At 40.9% G+C, this 17,722-nt stretch overlaps 1 protein-coding gene across 1 annotated transcript; it reads left to right on the forward strand.

Annotated features, from left to right (window-relative positions):
- Positions 1–719: 719 nt before the first annotated feature.
- ocstamp (osteoclast stimulatory transmembrane protein) lies at positions 720–17,316 on the forward strand. Its single transcript, XM_078419281.1, has 3 exons — positions 720–798; positions 12,461–13,520; positions 16,936–17,316. Exons 1-3 carry the CDS (start codon positions 758–760, stop codon positions 17,314–17,316), a joined length of 1,482 nt encoding a protein of 493 aa, XP_078275407.1. The 5' UTR covers positions 720–757.
- The last annotated feature ends 406 nt before the right edge of the window (positions 17,317–17,722 follow it).

The following is a 17,722-nucleotide window of genomic DNA, read 5'->3' on the forward strand; positions in this document are numbered from 1 at the left end:
GCCTTTTCACGATACAGATATTTATTAAATGATTTTTTTTTAAACTACAATTTTGTGAGTTCCTCCTTTTGTCTTGATTCCTTGACCTGCATCTTTTCTCGAGGGTGGAGGTGTGTTGGTCGGTAGTTGAGAGAGGGAAGATGAGGTGACATTTTGTGAATGGGGATAAGGGAGGGCAAATGAAGGTAGGGGGCTAAGGAAATGGGGATAGGGGTTATGTTACCCGGATCTCTATGATATCTTTGTTGAAGTGATTATATTTCCTTTGTGAACTGGATGGTGTATCCTTTCTAGTTACGCCACCATGGGGAATATTGGACCTGAACCTGCAAATGCTGGAAATATAAACAAAACACAAAAATGTTGGAAATGCTCAGCAGGTCAGGCAGCATCTGTGCGAGGAGAAACAGTTGACGCTGCAAGTCAAAGATATCCATTAATTGGATGAGGATAAACATTCCTGTACCATTTAGGATCGATTCTTAAATACTTTTAAAATTATCCAGAAAAGGAAAAAAACGATTTTATTTTCAAAAGAGGAAACAATACATTTTCGAAATGCTCACAGCGTCATGTAAATCGGGAAGCTGTCAACTTGTTTGTGTTGTTCTCGATTTGTTCTCGAGCCAGGCTGTTCAAGTCATTGTTGAGGGTGTGGAGTGGAGGGTAAACAGCTTATAATTTAGCTCTTGTTTCTTTTCTAATTATTTCACAAGTTGGAGGTGCAAAAAACCGTTCAACTACAGTGACATCAAAAATGATGGGGATGGACAACCAACTTGATGTTAAAGTAATGAAGTAAGTAAATTATTTTGATGTTTCCATATCGGTATGGTTCCATGCTCAACTCAAACAATGCGGATGGAAATAATTTTGATTAACAGTGCCGTTTTTATTACTGCACAAAAATTCAACCTTTGGAGGATTTACCATTGGATTAGTTGGATTTTCAAATATCTATTGAGTGGTAGAGATGATAATTTCACCACATTTGATCCCAAGTTAGGGTAGGTCTTCTTGGACAGAATATTAGGAGGTTCGCTTAACTGACATGTTCCTAAGGTCTCGACCCAAAACGTCACCCATTCCTTCTCTCCTGAGATGCTGCCTGACCTGCTGAGTTACTCCAGCATTTTGTGAATATGTTCCTAAGGAAGACATATATCAATATTTCTGATTTCATTCAATATTTATTGACTGGTGCAAAATTGACATAAGAAAGGTCAGTCTGAAGAAGGGTCTCGACCCGAAATGTCACCTATCCATGTTCTCCAGAGATGCTGCCTGGCCTGCTGAGTTACTCTAGTACTTGTGTCCTTTTGTGTACAAGAAGGATCAGGTTCAGCTCCAATGTTCCCCATGGTGGCGTAACTAGATAGGATACACCATTCATCACACAGGAAATATAATCACTTCAACAAAGATGTCATAGAGATCCTGGTAACATAACCCTTGTCCCCACTTCCTAAGCTCCCTAACTTCCATTTGCCCACCCTCATCCTCATTCACAAAATGTCATCTCATCCTCCCTCTCTCAACCGGCCAACACTCTTCCACTCTTGAGAAAAGATGCAGGTAGACGAATCAAGACAAAAGGAGGAACCCACAACATTGAATACAACACTACATTAGGTATTGTGTGATCATGAAAACTCCCATTTCCCCAGCTGTTGTTAAAATAATGTTTGTAATCTGCCTGCCACAATATAGTAATACACTCACCAAAAATATTGCATGGCTGGTCTATAACTAGCCTAAAAGTAAACAGGGGAGAAATTCTTGGTTAATTGCTAAACGTGCCACATGAACTGTTAATTGAATTCACGTCTGTCCACTTGATTTCACTTAAGGCTGAATATGTGAAGGTAAAATCAACCCGTCGCCACCCCTCCTGTAGAGGGGTTAGTGTCTCGTGGATAGATTTACTTTCCTGCTGTGTGGGTGGGAGGATAGGATAGGTGTGCACTATAATGCCAATCATTGTTGAATACCCCGCTTATGAGCGGAGCTGATGCCCTTATAGTTATGTGGGACTATGTGTTTAAGGAATCCAGAGGAGATGGATTTAAAGTAATTATCTAAGAACAAGGATTTACAGGATCCAGGCCCTCAAGGTGCTGTGGACCTGAATCAACACACTGCAGATACCTCAGTGCTTCATTGCTCTGTGAGTGTAATTCAATTCTGCACAAAGTGCAGAGTGCAACAAAGTTTTATTTTTGGATAATAATTTATATTTCGTCTGAAGAAGGATCCTGACCCGAAACGTCACCTATCCATTTTCTCCAGAGATGCTGGTTGACCCGCTGAGTTACTCCAGCATTTTGTGTCTATCTTTTATTTTGTACTTTCTACTTTCTAATGGGATTCTGAAGTGAAATTATGCTTTTGGCCAGCTGGCTTGAATTGGGACGCCGGATTATAGTTACATACGAAATTGATGAGACCACACCTGGAATATTGTGTGCAGTTCCAACCCCATACTATAGAAAGGATGTGATTAAGTTAGTGATGGCAGAGAAAAGTTTCACAAGTATGATGCCAGGATTGAAGGACTTGAGTTATGAGGGGAGATCGGATTGGCTGGAACTGGAGCAAAGATAGATGAGGGGTGACCATTTAGGTTTATTTTTAGGTTTATTATTATTGTCACATGTACCAAGGTGCAGTGAAAAGTTTTGTTTTGTATGCTATCAGATCAGATCAGTTTATACGATACATAAATACATTCACGTCAAACCTAACTAAGTACAATAGGTAGAGCAAAGGGGAAAATACCAAATGCAGAATATAGTTCTCAGCATTGTAGCGCAACAGTTTCATCAACAAAGTCCAATGCCTGCAATGGGATTAGAAGTGAATCGGACAGACTTTAGCTTATGGAATGACCGTTCAGAAGCCTGATAACCAAGGGGAAGAAGCTATTCCTGAGTCTGGTGGTGCGTGCTTTCAAGCTTCTGTACCTTCTGCCGGACAGGAGCAGCGAGATAAAGAATGACCGGGGTGTGACGTCTTTGATTATACTAGCTGCTTTTCCGAGGCAATGTGAAGTGTAGATGGAGTCAATGGTGGGAAGTTTAGTTTGTGTGGCGGACTGGGCTGCATCTACAATTCTCTGCAATTTCTGCAGCAAAGCTGTTGCTGACATAGGGTGCAAGTTGAATCAAGAGCTAAAATTGGCATGTCGCAAATGTAATGCTATGGTGGTTGTGGGAGATTTCAACATGCAGGTAGACTGGGAAAATCAGGTTGGTAATGGACCCCAGGAAAGAGAGCTTGTGGAGTGCCTCCGAGATGGATTCTTAGAACAGCTTGTACTGGAGCCTACCAGGGAGAAGGCAATTCTGGATTTAGTGTTGTGTAATGAACCTGATCTGATTAGGGGACTCGAGGTAAAAGAGCCATTAGGAGGCAGTGATCACAATATGATAAGTTTTACTCTACAAATTGAGAGGGAGAAGGGAAAATCGGAAATGTCAGTATTACAGTATAGCAAAGGGGATTACAGAGGCATGAGGCAGGAGCTGGCCAGATTTGACTGGAAGGAGGCCCAAGCAGGGAAGACGGTGGAACAGCAATGGCAGGTATTCCTGGGAATAATGCAGAAGTTGCAGGATCAATTTATCCCAAAGAGGAGGAAAGATTCTAAGGGGAGTAAGAGGCACCCGTGGCGACAAGGGAAGTCAAGGACAGCATAAAAATAAAAGAGAAGAAGTATAACATAGCAAAGAAGAGCGTGAAGCCAGAGGATTGGGACTATTTTAAAGAGCAACAGAAGATAACTAAAAAGGCAATACGGGGAGAAAAGATGAGGTACGAGGGTAAGCTAGCCAATAATATAAAGGAGGATAGATAGTAAAAGCTTTTTTAGGTATGTGAAGAGGAAAAAAATAGTCAAGGCAAATGTGGGTCCCTTGAAGACAGTAGCAGGGGAATTTATTATGGGGAACAAGGAAATGGCAGACGAGTTGAACTGGTACTTTGGATCTGTCTTCACTAAGGAAGATACAAGCAATCTCCCAGATGTTCTAGTGGCCAGAGATCCTAGGGTGATAGAGGAACTGTAGGAAATCCACATTAGGCAGGAAATGGTGTTGGGTAGACTGATGGGACTGAAGGCTGATAAATCCCCAGGGCCTGATGGTCTGCATTCCAGGGTACTTAAGGAGGTGTCTCTAGAAATTGTGGACGCATTGGTAATCATTTTCCAATGTTCTATAGATTCAGGATCAGTTCCTGTGGATTGGAGGGTAGCTAATGTTATCCCACTTTTTAAGAAAGGAGGGAGAGAGAAAACGGGAAATTATAGACCAGTTAGTTGGACATCAGTGGTGGGGAAGATGCTGGAGTCAATTATAAAAGACGAAATTGCGGAGCATTTGGATAGCAGTAACAGGATCATTCCGAGTCAGCATGGATTTACGAAGGGGAAATCATGCTTGACTAATCTTCTGGAAATTTTTGAGGATGTAACTAGGAAAATTGACTGGGGAGAGCCAGTGGATGTGGTGCCACATAGGAGATTAGTGGGCAAAATTAGAGCACATGGTATTTGGAGTAGGGTGCTGACATGGATAGAAAATTGGTTGACACAGAAAGCAAAGAGTGGGGATAAATGGGTCCCTTTCAGAATGGCAGGCAATGACTAGTGGGGTACCGCAAGGCTCAGTGCTGGGACCGCAGCTATTTACAATATACATTAATGACTTGGATGAAGGGATTAAAAGTACGGGGTACTGATTGAGAATAGACAATAGACAATAGGCAATAGGTGCAGGAGGAGGCCATTCAGCCCTTCGAGCCAGCACCGCCATTCAATGTGATCATGGCTGATCATTCTCAATCAGTACCCCTTTCCTGCCTTCTCCCCATACCCCCTGACTCCGCTATCCTTAAGAGCTCTATCTAGCTCTCCCTTGAATGCATTCAGAGAATTGGCCTCCACTGCCTTCTGAGGCAGAGAATTCCACAGATTCACAACTCTCTGACTGAAAAAGTTTTTCTTCATCTCAGTTCTAAACGGCCTACCCCTTATTCTTAAACTGTGGCCCCTTGTTCTGGACTCCCCCAACATTGGGAACATGTTTCCTGCCTCTAACGTGTCCAACCCCTTAATAATCTTATACGTTTCGATAAGATCCCCTCTCATCCTTCTAAATTCCAGTGTATACAAGCCTAGTCACTCCAGTCTTTCAACATATGACAGTCCCGCCATTCCGGGAATTAACCTAGTAAACCTACGCTGCACGCCCTCAATAGCAAGAATATCCTTCCTCAAATTTGGAGACCAAAACTGCACACAGTACTCTAGGTGCGGTCTAACTAGAGCCCTGTACAACTGCAGAAGGACCTCTTTGCTCCTATACTCAACTCCTCTTGTTATGAAGGCCAACATTCCATTGGCTTTCTTCACCGCCTGCTGTACCTGCATGCTTCCTTTCAGTGACTGATGCACTAGGACACCCAGATCTCGTTGTACGTCCCCTTTTCCTAACTTGACACCACTGATTGAGAATGATCAGCCATGATCACATTGAATGGTGGTGCTGGCTCGAAGGGCCGAATGGCCTCCTCCTGCACCTATTGTCTATTGTCTATTGTCTATTGTCTATTGTCTATTGTCTATTGACCCAAGCTGTGACACAACCCAACAGTTTATACCTTTTGGGAGTATATAAAATCATGAGAGGCCTAGATCAGGCGAATGTTCACATTTATTTGCCCACGACAGGGAGTCTAGACTTTGCGGATACACATTTAGACTTTAGAGACCTTAGAGATACAGCGCCGAAACAAGCCCTTTAGCCCACAGAGTCCGTGATCACCCCGCACGCAAGCACTATCCTACACACTTGGGAAAAGTTACAATTTTTACCAAAGTCAATTAACCTACAAACCTGTACGTCTTTGGCTGTGGGAGGAAATCAGAACACCCAGAGAAAACCGACGCAGTCGCTGGGAGAACGTACAAACTCCGTACAGACAGCTCCCGTAGTCAGGATCGAACTCGCATCTCTTTCTCTGTAAGGTGGCAACTCTACCGCTGTGCCACTGTGCCGCCCATTCAAGGTCAGAGGGAAACATTTAAAGGGGACCTGATGGGTATCCTTTTTCTCTCAGAGGATTGTGGGTATGCGGAACAAGCTGCCAGAGGAAGTAGGTGGAGTTGGATACAGTTACAAATTTGAAAGACATTTCGCCAGATACATGGATAGGAAAGCTGAAGTTGGGCATGGGCCAAATTGGGTCGAATGGAATTAACTCGGTCAGGCATCTTGGTTGGCATGGAAAGATCCTATTTCCATGCTGTGTGACTCTGTGACTCGAATTATTTGATCATTCTTTTTCTGGTGTGAAGTCAGCACATTGAATAAAATGAATCAAATCAAACAGATAGCTTTTGTTCCATTATGCTTAAGTGTGGTTGCGGGCATCACAGCCTGTTTACATTGAAAGCCTCTTGATAGAGATTGGGAAATGTTTTAATTTCCCAAACGTTTAAAAATAAACTCATGCGAGTTAGTTCTCATTTGTTACATTCAGTATTATTCAGCAACTTTTAAGCGTTGGTTGGATAAGCCCTATTGTCAAGCTAAGTAATGAGCAACATTTTGGTGCTTCAGTGTTGGTGATACTTTCATTTGGGAAAGACTTCAAGTTAATGCTGTTTGCTAGGTGAGAACGAGGAGTCAGAGCGACTTGGGTGGGAGGGGGATGTAGAGAGAACGAATGCGGGGGTTACTTGAAATTAGAGAAATCAATATTCATACCACTGGGCTGGAAGCTGCCCAAGTGAAATATAAGATGCTGTTCATTGGAGATATTGGAGATCATAGTACTACACTATGCAAAATTGCATATTTACATCAGAAATAAAAGCATGTACAATTTGGGTAGTAAAGAGGTTAACAATCCTACAGCCTACCACCAACACACTTTTTTAGATACCTCCAAATAAGGAACTATGTTAAGACTCACTTACCACATTATGAAAATATGCCTGACATACCATACTTGACAGCCTTATTTGCCATGATCCTAACAGTAAGGGGTCAATCTCTTTTCTCTATTCATTCTTGCAAGCCCATGTTGTACTGTCTGATGCCAAATCAAGGAACACGTGGAGAGAAGAGCTGGGTACTGAAATCACTGACAATACATGGAAGGCAATTCTTATTAAGATATACAACAGTTCCATAAACATTAGATATAGACTTATACAATTCAAGATTGTACACAGACTCCACTACACAAAATTGAGGCTCCATGCTATATATCCTAACGTCTCTCCCCTCTGCGATAAGTGTAAACAGGACACAGGTACACTCGCCCATCAGCTGTGGCTTTGCCACAAGCTCCACTCCTTCTGGTCTCTTATTTTTGATTATATATCAAAGGCATCTAGTACAACAATAACACCAGACCCCTTTCTCACGATATTTGGGTTACCTGTGAACTCTGTCTTAGATAATCTTACTACTCAGGCATCTCACTCTGCCCTCTGCTCGCGAAACGTCTCGTTTTACAACAATGGAAATCTGAGTCTAGCCCCACATTCCACCAATGGCTGAGGGAGCTGGGAACTGATTCATGTGGAGGGTCTCCGATATAAACTTGCCAACAAGGAGAATGGCTTCCTGAAAATCTGGAAACAGCTTCTCGACAAATGGTCAATAACCCAGCAGAAATGAACTGACTCATATACGTCATGTGTTTGACAGGATGAGATAAGGTCCTATTCATGGTGTACCACATCCACATATCTTTGGGCCCACACTTGTTGCCAATGTTAGTTTTTGTCTTGTTTTGTCTTCTGTTTTTTGTTTATTTCCTTCATGTCCTGAATAATATTCAGTATTTTTTTTTAAAAGGTAAATGTTTTATTTTTTTCTTCTTTGTTTGCTGTTTGTTCTACTATACGTTGTTTCAATCCTTATGCTTTGTTTTAACTGGACATTACTTTATCTTGCCTCTATGTTTAACACCGAGTGCTGCCATTGTAATTGTACACACTACCTGTCCTTAAAAAATTCAATAAAAAAATATATTTTTAAAAGAGGTTAAGCTACTGGACTAATATGCGTGGCATATTAGCACTGGACACTAATGCATGGTGGCATATTAGCACTGGACACTACTGGACACTAATGCATGGTGGCATATTAGCACTGGACACTACTGGACACTAATGCATGGTGGCATATTAGCACTGGGGCGGCGTGGTGGCTGCCTTACAGCGCCAGAGGCCAGGGTTCTATCCTGACTACGGTTGCGTTCTGTATGGAGTTTGTATGTTCTCCCTGTGACCGCGTGTGTTTTCTCTAGGTGCTCCCACATGCCAAAGACGTACAGGTTTGTAGGCTAATTGGCTTTAGTAAAATTTGTAAATTGTCCGTAGTGTGTAGGATAGTGCTAGTGTTCGGGTGATCGTCGGTCGGCGAGGACTCGGTGGGCCGAAGGGCCTGTTCCCACATTGTATCTCAAAACTAAACTAAAACTAAAGTTAAACTAATATCTAAAGCTGAGCTATTAATTCAGAAGGCACGAGTCCCTTGCTTCACAATAGAAGCTGGAGAATTTAAATTCAAATAGTCAAATTCATCTCTAACCGTCTTCTCTTTATTTCTACAATCTCCTGGGAGTGATGTTCAGTTGATCTGCTTTAAACTTTTTTCTTTTCATTCTGTTGCAACTTACACAGTTAAAAACTGTGAAGGAAATGTCTTTAAATTTTAAAAGAATGCATTACTTATAAAGTAATGAATTCGTTTCTATTTCTAAAATGTCTTTCACACTGAAAAATATCCTGAAACATTGATTGGAGCTTAGTTTGTAATACTCTACAATTCTGCATCAGAAAATGCGAGCTTTAATTCCACATTTTCGATAATTGAGCAGAAAAAATCTACAGCCTCACTCATGCAATACGGATGGGGCACTGCGCTGCCAGAGGTACTGTCATTTGTATCCGTTGTTAATGTGGAGCGCAGTGTGCTCCTTCGGGTGGATGTTGAATATCGTAGGGCATTATATCAAAGAGGTTAGACAGATTTCTTTGACTTCCATCACAGTGAGGGTGTGCCTGGAGCAATCAAAGTGACGGTTGTTTGTGCTAAATTGTAATTGTGTGTCTTGTGTTCTTTATTGTTTACTGCCGGACCCTTACGTGAGAGGCCGCTGGCGCTATTTCAGTGGTTCCCAACCTGTGGGTCGCGACCCCAAACGGGGTCGCGACACCAATGCCATGGGGTCGTTAAATGATTTTGAGCTGATATGAATATTATATAAAACACGGTGAAATGCATATTAAGATAGTTATATAAATTCATACTATGAAACTAAATGTAACAGTTCCCTAAGTCACTCAACACAACGTGTTGTCACTCAAGCCAGTATTGAACATGTTTGGTTTCTGTTTTGTCTTGGTCGCGCCACCGCTGTCGCTCCTCCCACTTACCTAGTGTTGTACGCGCGCTTGCAGTGACACGTAGTTAGTTTTGTTCGAGTGATTCTTAACCCTTTAAAAATGAGTGTAAGAAAGAGAAAGTACAGTGATGATTTCTTGAAATGGGGATTCACTGACATAGTTAATGCAGGTGTGGAAAGACCACAGTGTGTAGTATGTTTGGAAGTTCTTGCTCATGAGTCTATGAAACCAGCTAAACTTCAAAGACATCTCGAAACTAAGCACCCTGATTTGAAAGATAAAAGTATTGACTTTTTTAAAGCAAAAGTTGTTGGTGTCAAAAGCCGCCGGCTTGATAGCAGTGGATTATTTCAAAACAAAAATGTAGCCGCCATTGAAGCTTCATACACGGTTGCATTAAGAATAGCACGTGCTAAAAAGCCACACACAATAGCTGAGAATCTTATTTTTCCATGCACCAAAGATATTGTACGTCTCATGATCGGTCCTGAAGCGGTAAATAAATTATCGCTTCTATCCGTGTCAAACAATACGGTAAAACGAAGGATAACAGATATGTCCGAGGATATTTTATGCCAAATTATTCAAGAATTAAAAGAAACTCCAACTGGGCTGTTCAGCATACAGCTTGATGAAACTACTGATGTGACAAACTTTGCACAACTTCTTGTGTATGTTCGTTATTATAAAAATGAAAAAATTAAAGAAGAATTCTTGTGTTGTAAGCCTCTGCAAACTTCAACTACTGCTGCTGATATTTTTGATTTAATTGATGATTTCTTTAATGAACATTCAATTGAATGGAAGAAATTATGCGGAGTTTGTACTGACGGGGCACCTGCAATGCTCGGCTGTAAGTCTGGCTTCCAATCGTTGGTTAAAAAAGTGACTCCAGAAGTAATTGGGACTCACTGCATGATTCATCGACAAGTATTAGCTACCAAGACGTTACCTGAACCATTGAAAGAAGTGCTTAACCGAGTGATTAAAGCAGTAAATGTCGTTAAATCAAGGCCACTTGCAACACGGCTCTTCAAAGTTTTATGTGAGGATTTGGGATCAACGCATGAAGCACTATTGTTTCACACAGAGGTAAGATGGCTCTCGAAAGGAAAGGCGTTGAAGAGATTTTTTGAATTAAGAGGAGAGCTTCAAATATTTCTCGATTCTCAAAATGCAAGCGAATATGAATCATTGTTGACGGATGAATTTACGTTGTGCAAATTGGCATACCTGGTCGACATTTTTGAGATATTTAATAGTGTTAATACAGGATTACAGGGTAAGGAAAGTACGATAATATCTTTGTCTGAAAACATATCGTCTTTCAAAATGAAATTGGAACTCTGGATCACCAAAATTAACCATAAGAAATTATACATGTTCCCAACACTTGTCCAATTTGTTGAAGAAGCGGCAAATGAAATTAACATCGATGACTTATATAGCTTGATACAAGAGCATTTGGAAATTCTTACTGTTCGATTAAGAAGTTATTTTCCTGATGAATGTTGCAAATCTTTCTCCCTTACAATCAACCCATTCAATGCCAATGTATCTAATATCCCTGAAGCAGCAGAAGAAGAGTTCATCGACTTAAAAAACAATTTTGAAGCTAAATCATGGTTTGGTGAATTGCAACTACAAGAATTTTGGGCAAAAAGTTTCCAAAAATTCCCAGTAATATCAGAAATCGCGATAAGGAATTTATTGCCCTTCCCAACAACTTACTTATGTGAAGCAGCATTCTCCCAACTTCTCATCCTTAAAAACAAATACCGAAATAAATTAAATCTGGAAGACGACTTGAGGTGTGCCATATCGACAACGGAGCCCAGGATAGAATTGCTAGCTAAAAAACTGCAATACCAGCCGTCTCATTAAAGTCAGTTCATAAACATATTTTACATAACGGTGGAAATTTGTGTGTTCGAACAATTTTGAATTGATTTGCAATTAATTAATGTTTGTAGGAGCTTTGGAATTTTTTATGAATAAATAATCTATAATTCAATAATCGCAATATATGGCAGTTTGTTGTACAAAAACCGAATGTATATATAAGATATTTTAAGGGTTGGGGTCGCTTCATGATTGCTTGTTCTAAAATGGGTCGCTATATTTGAAAGGTTGGGAACCACTGCGCTATTTGTTCGCCGCTTCTCCGTCAGGACAAATCTTTTGTTTGTTTGTTTGTTTTTATGTCTTGTTTGGTTTGTAAAGCGTCTTTGAGTATTTTGAAAAGCGCTATATAAAATAAATGTATTATTATTATTATTATTGTCACGTGTACCGAGGTACAATGAGAAGCTTTGTAGGGTATTATATTGAAGAGGTTCGGGTTAGATTTAGGTTTACTATTGTCACATGTACCGAGGTACAATGAAAAGCTTTGTTTTGCATGGTATCCAAAAAGATCAGATATACCATACATAAATACAATCGTCAAACTCAAGGACGATAGAGGAAAAAGGAAGACACAGAGTGCAGAATACAGTTCTCAGCATTGTAGCACATTGTAGCTCATCAGTTCCATACTTCTGATGTCCCGGATAATATTTACCCCCCTCATCAACACTGCTGTTTGAGAGAATTCTTGGCCCACCAATTGACTGCTGTGTTTCTGACATTACTAAATTGATTGCAGTTCATTGGATGGGAAATACTTTGGGATATTCTGAAAAATGGCATACATAAATACAAGCCTTCCTTTGCACCCAGTTTTAGAATGCTTGGGAAAATGTAGCATAGAATTTAACGAAAGCTCCAAATGACAAAGAACAACTTAATGAATATCAAAAATTAGTGGGATTGGCTGAAGGACAGATGCATCATCACAAAAAATGTAAAATTAATTAAAGGAAAATCCTCAAGATGTCAGACATCATCGGCGAGATGAAAGAGTGTTTGGACAATTCTAAACAATGTTTACGAAGCATCTGCTGACTTGATAAACTTTTATTCGCTGCACTTTCCTAAATCCTCTCATTTTTTTTTTGGTGTCTTAAGTGTTGCTTTTTGTTATCCCCTCAGATACAACAATTTGAAGACTTATATATTATGCTGGAAAAAGTGTGCTGAGAAAACTAAACGAGCCCTACAATTCTTATGGCATGCTTACTCCACTGCTACTCCACATAACTGGAAGGAACTGCTTGTCCTTTTCCTGTCATGCTTGTGCATATGCGCCATCATCAGTGGCCTCCTTCACAACTGGATGCTTTCATCTCTGAAGTACGGGATGCACGTAAGCTTGATCATAACCAAAGTGTTTGCAATCATTATGTTCCTGCTTCTCTTCATAGTTCACCCCGTGCGCTGTGTATTTACTATTGTAATCCCCACGTTAGGCACAAAACAAGGACGCGATCTCCTCCTTTCCACTTGCTTCATGCTTGTGGCCATCAACATAATCCCCAATATGTTGGGCAACATCAAGATGGTTCTCAAGCTCCTTCGATGCATTGCAATGACCTCGATCAATAGCCTGGTCAACTCAATGAAACAAGTCAAGGACATGAAAGAGGCACTGGTTAAGGATCTAATAAATGTGCAAAATGTACTGGAGAACATGTTTGTTCAATCGGAACAGACATGGGATTTCAATTCAGATTTCAATCAGTCATCAATTAAGAGCCACCTGCAAACAATCGGCAACGAAATCGAGAGTGATATTTCAATATTTCAGACTTTACTCAGTGAGATCTCCCTGCACACCAACAGAGCACTCGCTGCCTTTGTTTTCTTTTATCTGGCCATCAGCTCAATCCGGTATCTCAAGGGCTACCTGACAAATCTGGAGTTTGACAACGTGTACATCACTGGCAAGTTAACACAGCTGCTGCCAACAAAGAAGGGGAAGCCCATACCGAAACGAACTGCGAGCAAAAAGTTGATCAAATCCACTGGGTTAAAAATGTCTTCAGATGAAGTGTCCAGATGTGTCAGGCAAATGGTACTGAGCACGGCGTATTTAGCCCTGTCCGCAATGATCATAACGGCAGATTTTGTCATCTTCACTTTCACCTCAAAGGTGCTGCATTTGACAGCTGCCATTCCATCCATACCTGTCGAAATGGGATTCATATACAAAGTAAATATACTTTTTACTATATTTCTTCCATTGCTTTTCTTTTCAGGCGTTGGCTGTTATTCATGTTAATAATAACAGTGACGCAGCTAGTAGAGCTGCTGCTTCATAGAGCCAGACTCCCGTGTTTGATCCTGATCACGGGTACAGTCTGCGTGGAGTTTGCATGTTCTCCTTGTGACCGCATGTGTTTCCTCAGGGTGCTCCAGTTTCCGCCCACATCCAAAAGACATGCTGGGTTATAGGCTAAATTGCCCTCTGTAAATTGCCGCTGGTGTGTAAGGAGTGGATGAGAAAGTGGGATAACATAGAACCAGTGTGAACGGGTGATCAATGGTTGGCATGGACTTGGTGGGACACAGGGCCTTCTTCCATGCTATATCTCTAAACTAAACTAAACTAAACTAATCTAAAGAAACAGAGGAATAGATTGGGTAGGTGCAAAGAGTCTCTTGCGCGGAGTAGGGGCATCAAGAACCAGAGGACATAGATTTAAGGTGAGGGGGGTAAAGATTTAATAGGAACCTGAGGGGTAACTTTTTCACGCAAAGGGTGGTGGGTGTATGGAATGAGCTGCCGGAGGAGGTAGTTGAGGCAGGTACTATCTCAATGTTTAAGAAACATTTAGACAGGTACATGGACAGGACAGGATTAGAGGGATATGGGACAAACGCATGCAGGTGGGACTAGTGTAGTTGGGACATGTTGACCAGTGTGGGCAAGTTGGCTGAAGGGCCTGTTTCCACACTGTAAGATTCTATGACTCTATAACACAACAGCATTGAGGATCATTTATAGAGGGTTAGAACTGTAAAGCAGATACAGGTGAATCCCACAATACGGCAGAGGAGGGGTTTCATTCCCAGAAAACAGTCTATTGCAATTTTCCAAAATAGGAAGCCACCACATCTAAGCATACATCAGGAAATGCAAATTGAAAAATATATAATTTTCTGTTGATTTATTTATATCATTTTATTATCAAAATACAATAAGCAAATCTGAGGAACATTGTTATTTTTTCATATGAATTCTCCTCGTGCAAATTTATTATGTATCTCTAGCCTTGGGTTGTGATTTGTGAATTCTGTGAGGGCAAATTTCCTTAACCCAAATGCCCATAAGGTAGATGTTGCCTGTAATTTGTTCTCAGTCAGTGTAAAGTGAATACACCTTGTCTTCATCTCATGTAAAGGTTGTAGAATCATTAAAGAAAATGCAAAAGAAAAATTGCTAGCTATTTTTTTTAAAGTGAGATTAAATCAAATTGGACATATTGAACATAGTAAGACTTTGTTTCTCTGGAAAAGTGCAGACTGTAGACTTACCTAAGAAAGGTCTTTAAGATTTCACAGGGTAGATGTAAAGAAGACATTCTCATCTGCAGAGTAACTAGAAAACAGAGTATAGACATAAGATAGTTACCAATAAATTCAACAAGAAGTTGTTGGTAAAATTGTAAATTGTCCCTCGTGTGTAGGATAGTGCTCGTGTATGGGGTGACTTGCTGGGCCGAAGGGCCTGTTTTTGTGCTGTATCTCTAAACTAACATTAAACTAAACAAATGATGGACACTATTACATAAACATGCAGCGTTCCTCAGATGTACTTATTGTATTTTGGAGCGGTTCCAGCTGCCGCAGAAGGTAGCTGTTAACCAAATAGAAATTCCCACTTAGGAGCTAGAAGTTTCTCTTCCCATGAGAGCAAAGAACATGAAGGATATTGAGGAAGAAACATAATTAATGCTGAATATGAAACTGCAGATGCTGGTTTATACCATAGATAGACAGCAGGCAGTAGTCAGGCAGCATCTCTGGAGAAAAAGAATGAGTTTGAGTTTGAATTTGAGTCTAGTTTATTGTCATGGGTACAGTGAAAAGCTTTTGTTGTGTGCTAACCAGTCAGTAGAAAGACAATACATGATTACAATCGAGCCATCCACAGTGTACAGATACATGATAAAGGGAATTACATGAATAATGTTCAGTGCAAGAGAAAGTCCAGAAAATTCCAATCGAACGTCGTCCAAGAGTCTCCAATGAGGTAGATGGTAGCTCAAGGTTGCTCTCTAGTTAGACCCAAAACGTCACCTATTCTTTTTCTCAAGATATGCTGCCTGACCTGCTGAGTTTCTCCAGCATTTTGTGTCTATTTTGTGAAGATTAATAACATCCTGCCCATTTTTTGGGTACCTACTGTACAAAGAGGGTCAAGACAACACTTTGACCCAACCTGGGAAATCACCTCTCCGGGATTATTAGATCGTTGAGACTGTCCTATCGACTTCTGTTTAACGTATTTATCTACAGACAAGAAATTTGGAACCTGTGGTATGATTCAAGGACAGAAGTAGAAACGGGACCTGAAATTACCTAGAACTTTCAGTTCTTCATTCCTGCCAATACCCCCAGAAACTCCCAATCTCACGTTGGGAAATTGGTAGAATGCATAGGTGATTTCACCCTCTAATTCTTCCACTTTCAGTAATCATACATATCGTTGCTAAAGATTTGTGATTTTCAGCTACTCTCATTCTACCTTGCTCTATTCATGTAAACACCCCTATAGTTCAAAATGGTTCCATTGTTAAGAACAATCCCTTTCTCCCTCTCTCCTGCATAACCTCCTCTCATTTTGGCACTGTGATTGAAAGGCTTTTGTCACTTACTCCACCCATCTGGCAAGAAAACATCCTCACCTGTATCCACCTATCACTTGGAGACAGTGCAGTCTGAGCTCTGCTGGAATCTTGGGAAAAAACACAAAGCGTTGGAGTAACTCAACGGGTCAGGCAGAATTTGTGGAGGGAATGGATAGAGGACTTTTCGGGTCGGAACCCTTTCTCAGATTAATTGTAGCAGAGGGGGGAGAATCACTTGTCAGGCTTTGTCCCACCCCCCGCCTCTCCTTTCCAGCTTTCTCCCCCCCCCCCCCCTCACGAGAGGAGGAGGAGTGGGTGTGGAGGGAGGGGGGAGGGGAGGGGAGGGGGAGGGGAGGGGGAAGGGGAGAGGGGGAAGAGTAGGAGAGGGTGCTGCACCAATGCAGGAGAGGTTTGGGCCCAACTTGGTCTAGTTTGGGATAAAAATGAACGTGAAATTTTAGTTTATAGATACAGCATGGAAACAGGTCCTTTGGACCACCGAGTCCACGCTGACCAATGATCACCAGTACACTAGCTCTATCCCACATACTAGGGACAATTTGCATAAACCAATTAACCCCCAAACCTGCATGTCTTTGTAGTGTGGGAGGAAACCGGAGCACCCGTAGAAAACCCATGACATCACAGGGAGAACATACAAATTCCATTTTGTGCAGCCCCTGTGCCACGTATATATTTTTTTAGTTTACAATTTTCTGTATAGTATATGTCTTTATTTATGTAAGATTTTAAACGTGAATTGGTCTTTTCCAGGTAGATGTGACCATATTAGATCAAATTTGGATCACAAGATTCGCCTCAATTCATCAGGAAAAGAAAGCCAATTTTCCTTGGAATATCACCCTTGTATCAGATAGATGCATATTTCATCCCTCTCCCCCAGATGTCTCGATCATTTGTGTCATCTGTCTGCTTTATTTTATTGCCTATATTACAGTGTTTTTGGAAACCTATGCATTGCGTGCACGAAGAAAGATTTCTGCAAGCTTCTTTGAGCAACGGGAAGATGAAAGGATCAAATATCTCCATCAAAAGTTGGTAAAAGATTCAGAACATCAATTCAATGACAACATACCTGTTTTCACTGTGTCAGAACAATGTCACGTAAGCTTTAAAAGACAAAGTAAAATGTGATTGTATCCTATTGGCCTGGCATTTTTAGTTACATAAGAAAGAATTGTATTGCACCTCAAATCCCAAAGCACTGTACATGAAACATTTCTGTACTAACATAGGAAAAGCTGTGTTCAATTTATGCTCAGTGTGCTTTCCAAAATAATAATGCTATCAAGTTCAGCTAGTCTTTTTAAGTGATTTTAATTGAGCGAAAATATTGAAGAAATTGCAGGAGCCCTGGCTAACACATATGAATCATCATGAGACATGGGCTAGTTTTATTTTCATTTTAGAGATACAGCATGGAAACAGGCCCACCAAGACCATCGATCAACCGTTCACACTAGTTCTCTATCATCCCACTTTTGCATCCACTCCATGCACACTCGGGACAATTAACTGACCAAACCTGCAAGTCTTTGGA

Source organism: Rhinoraja longicauda, chromosome 22 (genome assembly GCF_053455715.1).
Source record: "Rhinoraja longicauda isolate Sanriku21f chromosome 22, sRhiLon1.1, whole genome shotgun sequence".
NCBI classification, from domain to species: domain Eukaryota; kingdom Metazoa; phylum Chordata; class Chondrichthyes; order Rajiformes; family Arhynchobatidae; genus Rhinoraja; species Rhinoraja longicauda.